The sequence below is a fragment of the Simochromis diagramma genome, unplaced genomic scaffold (assembly GCF_900408965.1).
Source record: "Simochromis diagramma unplaced genomic scaffold, fSimDia1.1 OVJJ01000336.1, whole genome shotgun sequence".
Classification (NCBI taxonomy): Eukaryota; Metazoa; Chordata; class Actinopteri; order Cichliformes; family Cichlidae; genus Simochromis; species Simochromis diagramma.
Genome location: NW_024386968.1, coordinates 477,187 through 485,333, shown reverse-complemented (window position 1 = coordinate 485,333; position 8,147 = coordinate 477,187). Strand labels below are relative to the sequence as shown.

Below are 8,147 nucleotides of genomic sequence, written 5' to 3'. Positions count from 1 at the left end.
CAAGGCATGGTAAATGAACAGTAAACCTTGCCTGATGACTAATCTTCCCGTTTCCCTCTCATTGATTTATTTGGGTTGTCATGGCAGAAGTATTAAACAATGCCTTTTATTAGAACATAAGCATTTAAATGCAGTAATTGTATTTGAATTAGTTAAATCTGAGTGGGCAACTCTTTTCGTCCTGGTCGTGGAACACTGGACCAGCTCTTTATCCTCTCAAGGATACTTGAGGGTGCATGGGAGTTTGCCCAACCAGTCTACATGTGTTTTGTGGACTTGGAGAAGGCATTCGACCGTGTCCTTCGGGGTGTCCTGTGGGAGGTGTTGCGGGAGTATGGGGTGTCTGGCCCATTGCTACGGGCCATTCGATCCCTATACAACCGTTGCAAGAGTCGGACTCGTTGCCGGTGGGTGATGGGTTCCACCAGGGCTGCCCTTTGTCACCGGTTCTGTTCATAATTTTTATGGACAGGATTTCTAGAAGCAGCCAAGTCGTGGAGGGCTTTCACTTTGGTGGCCTCAGAATCTCATCTCTGCTTTTTGCGGATGATGTGGTTCTGTTGGCTTCATCGGGTGAGGGCCTCCAGCTCGCACTGGAATGGTTCGCAGCCAAGTGTGAAGCAGCGGGAATGAGGATCAGCACCTCCAAATCTGAGGCCATGGTTCTCAGCCGGAAAAGGGTGGAGTGCCCACTCCGGGTCGGGGATGAGTTCCTGCCCCAAGTGGAGGAGTTCAAGTATCTCAGGGTCTTGTTCGCGAGTGATGGGAGAAGGGAGCCGGAGATCGACAGACGGATTGGGGCTGCAGCTGCAGTAATGTGGACGCTTCACCGGTCCGTCGTGGTGAAGAGGGAGCTGAGTGTAAAAGCAAAGCTCTCAATTTACCGGTCGATCTACGTCCCTACCCTCACCTATGGCCACGAGCTGTGGGTAGTGACCGAAAGAACGAGATCGCGGATACAAGCGGCAGAAATGAGCTTCCTCCGAAGGGTGGCTGGCCTCTCCCTTAGAGATAGGGTGAGAAGTTCGGCCATCCGGGAGAGGCTCAGAGTAGAGCCGCTGCTGCTCCACATCGAAAGGAGCCAGCTGAGGTGGTTCGGGCATCTGACAAGGATGCCTCCTGGGCGCCTCCTGGGTGAGGTGTTCCGGGCATGTCCCACCGGGAGGAGGCCCCGGGGCAGACCCAGGACATGTCCAACACTTAGTCTGTCTTGTTGGACCAACTGGAAGAAATGATTCAAGGACTTAGTCACAGAACAGAGATTCAAATCTCCAAAATCCAACTGGCTGCATCAGGACATATAGTCTGAAACTCTGCACAGTTTCCTGTTTGAAGCTGCTTCCTGTTGGCTTCAGCTGTTTGGAGTTTCCATTTTCTAAACTTCTACAGGGAGTGCAGAATTATTAGGCAAATGAGTATTTTGTCCACATCATCCTCTGCATGCATGTTGTCTTACTCCAAGCTGTATAGGCTTGAAAGCCTACTACCAATTAAGCATATTAGGTGATGTGCATCTCTGTAATGAGAAGGGGTGTGGTCTAATGACATCAACACCCTATATCAGGTGTGCATAATTATTAGACAACGTCCTTTCCTTTGGCAAAATGGGTCAAAAGAAGGACTTGACAGGCTCAGAAAAGTCAAAAATAGTGAGATATCTTGCAGAGGGATGCAGCAGTCTCAAAATTGCAAAGCTTCTGAAGCGTGATCATCGAACAATCAAGCATTTCATTCAAAATAGTCAACAGGGTCGCAAGAAGCGTGTGGTTAAACCAAGGCGCAAAATAACTGCCCATGAACTGAGAAAAGTCAAGCGTGCAGCTGCCAAGATGCCACTTGCCACCAGTTTGGCCATATTTCAGAGCTGCAACATCACTGGAGTGCCCAAAAGCACAAGGTGTGCAATACTCAGAGACATGGCCAAGGTAAGAAAGGCTGAAAGACGACCACCACTGAACAAGACACACAAGCTGAAACGTCAAGACTGGGCCAAGAAATATCTCAAGACTGGTTTTTCTAAGGTTTTATGGACTGATGAAATGAGAGTGAGTCTTGATGGGCCAGATGGATGGGCCCGTGGCTGGATTGGTAAAGGGCAGAGAGCTCCAGTCCGACTCAGACGCCAGCAAGGTGGAGGTGGAGTACTGGTTTGGGCTGGTATCATCAAAGATGAGCTTGTGGGGCCTTTTCGGGTTGAGGATGGAGTCAAGCTCAACTCCCAGTCCTACTGCCAGTTTCTGGAAGAGACCTTCTTCAAGCAGTGGTACAGGAAGAAGTCTGCATCCTCCAAGAAAAACATGATTTCCATGCAGGACAATGCTCCATCACACGCGTCCAAGTACTCCACAGCGTGGCTGGCAAGAAAGGGTATAAAAGAAGAAAAACTAATGACATGGCCACCTTGTTCACCTGATCTGAACCCCATTGAGAACCTGTGGTCCATCATCAAATGTGAGATTTACAAGGAGGGAAAACAGTACACCTCTCTGAACAGTGTCTGGGAGGCTGTGGTTGCTGCTGCACGCAATGTTGATGGTGAACAGATCAAAACACTGACAGAATCCATGGATGGCAGGCTTTTGAGTGTCCTTGCAAAGAAAGGTGGCTATATTGGTCGCTGATTTGTTTTTGTTTTGTTTTTGAATGTCAGAAATGTATATTTGTGAATGTGGAGATGTTATATTGGTTTCACTGGTAAAAATAAATAATTGAAATGGGTATATATTTGTTTTTTGTTAAGTTGCCTAATAATTATGCACAGTAATAGTCACCTGTACACACAGATATCCCCCTAAAATGGCTAGAACTAAAAACAAACTAAAAACTACTTCCAAAAACATTCAGCTTTGATATTAATGAGTTTTTTGGGTTGATTAAGAACATGGTTGTTGTTCAATAATAAAATTATTCCTCAAAAATACAACTTGCCTAATAATTCTGCACTCCCTGTACATTCTGAACCTTCTTCAGCTCTGAACAGATGATGAAACACTGAATGATTTCAAGCTCACACTTTGTCTAATAAACTTCCATCTTTCTTTCTTTATACAGATTGAGTCTCTGTGGTTTGTCAAAGATCAGCTGTGATTATCTGGCAGCAGCACTGAAGTCCAACCCCTCCCATCTGAGACAGCTGGAGCTGTGGGACAACAAGCTGCAGGATCCAGATGTGAAGCAGCTGTCTGATCTTCAGCAGAGTCCAGACTACAGACTGGAGACTCTGCTGTAAGTAGAGTGATGGAGTGAGTGGGTGGTGCTGTCAGCAGTATTGTACTAAACACAGTCAGTATGAAAGAAAGATCCAGTGTTTCCTGTAAAGCTGCAGCTTCTCAGTGAAGCTGTGAGAGGAGAATGGTGACAGGCTTCAGGATTGGACACAAACACTTCCTGTTTCAGACCTTTATGGTCACCATGGTAACGGCTGACACGCTCTGATCATTATTTTTACTTTTCAATTTTATGTGTTTTTTCTTTAAGATGGTATCAGAAGTTGCTCCTCCACCATGAAAAAAAACCACCTGCATGTATTCTTTCACTACATCCACGATTCTCCTCTGTGGTCTTCCTCATTCATCCTGTTTGGAGCTTAATGTTCAACATCCTTTATCTATTAAAATTACAGAAGGAGAAGAAGGTAATCATCAGAGCAGGAATCATGATGGGTTTATTAACGGTGGGCTGAAATTGTACTACAGTCTGCTGGTGAGGAACTTTTTTGAGTGTTGAATAAAATGTCCTCCACAATCTGTATATGAATTGTCATTAAAACCACAGAGATTCTTACTTATAAAAGAAAGAAAAGTGGGACAATGCCCATCAACATATAGTGTATATTTTCTGAAACATTACAAAGATGCAGGTAATTCTGGGTTCACCTGAATTACAGATTAGACTGGTGGACAAACAGAGATGTTGTGTACAACTGGTGACAGCATCAGTGACAACAAATTAATCAGCAAGGCTGGAAGCAGAATTAGGAGGCGTCAGAGTCAGCGAGGGTCAGAGATCAATGAACAAATTGCCCACCTTCATGGATAATGCATCACCCTCAAAAGGATTCAAAATTTGGGCCACGAAGAACAGTTCAGGAAACCTATTTTATTGTTTCGTCTGTGAAACTGTATAAATGAAATGTAAATTATGTTAAAGGCAAACACATTTGTAAGCCATAAGAAACAAACATGCTTTGCATTATACCTTCAAACATCTGTATAGATTTGATACATTATTTATTAACTGAATTTGCTAACATGTCTTACATAGTGAGAGTGTTTCTTTCACTGATGATATTTCAATGATATGTATTTTTTATGACTAAATAATGCTCTATCGAACACCTGGCAATAACAGCAGGTGTGGCAATTTTGTAATTTGTTGTTTAAATTTGATATTATTTTAGGCAGTATATTTTCTTAGCCTTTGTCATACTCATGCTTAACCCTCTCAGGCTCAAATTAAGTTTTTGTTGCTAATTTTGGGTGTGGATCACTGGGTAAAAAGTGGAGATGGCTTAGAGTCAGAATCCAGTGAAGTATCTCTGTCACCTCTTACAGTTTTTGTGTAATCTGAGCTCAAAGATGAGCATATTAAAAGTACAGTACTGTATATTGGGTAAATTTTACTGTAAATTTTCTCTGAATCGTACAGTAATTTGGGCTGTGGATCACAGGGTGAAAAGTGGAGATGAACCAAAACTGGGAGTGGATTGTGAAGTACAATAGTGTCAGGACACAAAAGACTGCGTTTCTAAGTCAGTCGGCACCCGTACCGTAATATGCATAAGAATAGTGCAACAACATTTTAGGTGCGGCTAGCTTGACTGTGTCGTCGTAAGTGAGGGCTCACTTGACCGCGGTCAAATATGGTGCTGAAGAAACAAACTACAGAGAACTTTGTAAAGAGAGTATTGAGTGCTTTGGCGATGTAAATGGACTGGTTCTTATATAGTACTCAAAGCACTTTAAAGAACTTGCCTCATTCAGGTGTACGCAAGCACTTTTCTCTGTAAGCACTTTCTGTGTAATGTTCACACACATTCGGAGAGCAACTCTGGGTTGGTATCTTGCCCAGGGATATTTGGCATGCAGACGGGGATTGAAGCACTTCCTCTACTACCTGAGCAAAGCCACCCCATGTTCGTCTGTGCACAGATTTCTTTCAATACAGTATTATCACAATTGTGCAAAAATACAGGCATGAAAGCTTAAAGTGCGCGATCACAATAAAGGTGACGTTCAGAGACTGACTGAGTGATCTGAGAACTCATCAGCGCTCATCACTGCCTTCACTTACTTGCTGCTATGGGTGCAGGAATAACACAGTTATGCAGTTACTTTCTCAGTCTGCTAGAGCCTCCACTTGAACGCAAGAACCTTCATTTATCTTCTCAAACGGAATTCAAAATGTTTTTTACAAATTGAAGGATTAAGATATAAATCGTAGAAGCATCGATCCACACATTCAAAGAAGAACAACCCAACAAACTCTTCATAAAACTCCAAGAGATATGAAAATCTTTATTTCTGTCTATTCTGTGTTGTTAATAACATCACATCTTCACATAGTAGCAAAAACATATTAAAAAAACATTAATCTCAACATGCATACTGTACTTCAAGTTTCTCTCATGGAAAGGCCAGTGTTACTTTTATAGTATCCTTTCCATAAATATCATAAATATCTTTACCCATGTAGTGGAATTATTTTATTTTTTCATTTTAGTTAACAAGTATAATGTGACCACATTCACTTTTTATCAGGACAAGCTACACCACCACGGTGGTTAGCATACAATAACACTGCCTTGTTCTCAAAGCTTCTTGCTAACTGTACTTTTTTCTGAGATGTTCTCTTTAAGTAAGGATACTGAAAGTGTAAGCAGTGTATACGGTCACATCACGTGCTTAAGGTTGTGTTAGCACTGATAATTCCTTCACAGTTCTTTAAAGATGCTGAAGTCATCATATCAGCTGTAAATGCAGTGCTGCTGCTGTCCTTACGCTATACTTTCAAGCATCACACTTTCTTACTGACCAGTTTATTTCCACTTTTTATGCTCTAGTATGGTGTGACTGAATGAAGTCAGCAAACCAAATTCTGTCCATCTGAGGATGAGAAAAAACTTGCATGAAATGGGAAGAATGAGATGAAGATGGCTCCTATGCTTTAGACGTGGCACTGTTTCTGCCATTGTAAGTACGCTAATGCTTGAAAGATCCATTAAAAGTCTGACACTTCACTCTTCAGCTGGAGCGTCCATCAAGTTTTACATTCCAGGTTTCCTCGTTGGGATTACGACTCAGACGATGATGTGAAAAATTAGTTATTACATTAAACCCATAAAATCAACACTGGCAAAAAAGCCGTGCACTTCACAGAGCAGCTTTCTATGGCCGAGCAGCTCCTGCAGGTGTAAGGTGTAGGTGTCACAGCACTCTGGTCCAAAGAGTTTATGTGCAGCATGCAGACAGAAAATGGCTTTACAGAATATGACTGAATGTTGAGGCACCAAAACACACTCAGTCTGCCCCTCAGTCTGATCAAGAAGAAAACCTGACTGAGCGCTTCATAACATCAGTACGATGATGTCCCAGAGGCCATGTTCAGGTTATTCTCCCGTCCACACTGAGCGGGCGGATCAGTGGAGTCTGCATTAGCTTTAACAGAAAGGTCTGATTTAAGCAGGTAAGCTGAATAGACAAGAAAAGCTAGAAAGCTTTATCAACTATAACCCCAGCGAGGACCTTGACAGGTGTCTTGTGTACAGGTGAAGGCTGGACAGTCAGCAGGATACCTTCCTAACATTTGTCATTCCCAGCATTGAACCGTTTCCTGGCACAGCCTCAGTGAAACAGAGCATCGTTTCCACCCCACAGTTACAGACAGGCTGTGCTTTTCTTTGGTAACACCGTCGAAAGAGAAGCCCCGTGTCCTCTCTCAGTAGCTGCTTTCGTGTCCTGTCAGGATGTACAGGCTGCTCAGTGCTGACGGGTCATCAGTCGGTGTGCTCTGAAGGATGATGTCTCTGCACATTGTCAGCAAATGAGAAGGAAATGAGTTGTGAAGGAGAACCAGAGAAAGGCAGTACTAACCTAAAGCCAGTGCCTCCACCTGCTTCTACTCCTCCCACCTCTAGTACTAACACTACTCTACTGATACTACAACCACTGTAGTTTGACTTTAATGCTACACACTGGTACAGTACTGGTACACTTACTGGAGTTTTACTCCTGTTCCTGCTCATCACCACGCCTACTACTTTTTTAAACTTTATGATAAGTGTGAACATTTACACAACAGCATACAAACAAGTTTAAAGTAAAGGAAGCAAAGAGCTGAGAAATACATAAAACATAACACAGAAGAAAAAGAAACCTTTGCGAGGATTCCTTCTACACCCAGTTTGAGTAAAAACTAACTGAAACACAAGGAAAGAAGATAAGATCAACTAAATAAGGGTTGGCACAGTTGTATAATAATACTTAGTACTGGCAGCCACCAGCGCTCAGCCTCAGCCTCCCAGTAGACACACCTATGGTACCGATTTAAAATCCTACATGTCTTTGTTCTCAGGTTATCACGTTCACAAACTTTGGTGTCCACGCTATTTGCCTGCCAGGCTGACAATGATTTAGATCACAGAAATCCAACAACATTTTTAAGCTGTTATTCCTGGTTTCACAGTGGAAAACTCCGGGTAACGTCCATTATCTTTGCTACTTCCACATGCTACTCTGAAAATCGCTTCCAGGTCTATTAACAATAGTATCAAGAAAAATACTATCCTGATTACTTCTGATGTACTAGGATTACTAGTTTCTCACAGTGATTGATAGCTCTTGTCAGCATACTGTTAACATACCTGTTTGTTCCCAGAACTCTGAACACACGACTCTCATCTGTAATTTCTTGTGTTACCTGCACATAAAGTGAAAATTCACGTGTGTAATGACTTAGAACAAATATGATAAGCACATGATACGAGCTCAGCCAACGTTGGATGAATTTACTAGTTCATCACCTCATCTGAATGGAAACTCCTCCCTTTGAGGCCATGCTTCCAGAACGCCAGCACACTATCCTGCAAGCAGACTGACAGAACAGGAGGTGTCACTCAGCTTTCAGGACACACATCAGCTCTCATTCAC

General features: G+C 42.8%; 1 protein-coding gene across 2 annotated transcripts in view; it reads right to left on the bottom strand.

Annotated features, from left to right (window-relative positions):
* Positions 1–5,490: 5,490 nt before the first annotated feature.
* Positions 5,491–8,147, bottom strand: part of map4k2 (mitogen-activated protein kinase kinase kinase kinase 2) — a 49,292-nt gene continuing 46,635 nt past the window's right edge. For both annotated transcript variants that reach the window (XM_040038672.1, XM_040038671.1), the window contains 3 exons: positions 8,021–8,091; positions 7,862–7,917; positions 5,491–7,024 (listed from right to left, as the gene is read on the bottom strand). In XM_040038672.1, the coding sequence (XP_039894606.1) occupies positions 6,937–7,024; positions 7,862–7,917; positions 8,021–8,091 (215 nt within the window). In that variant the 3' untranslated portion in view covers positions 5,491–6,936. The remainder of the gene's footprint in view (positions 7,025–7,861; positions 7,918–8,020; positions 8,092–8,147) is intronic.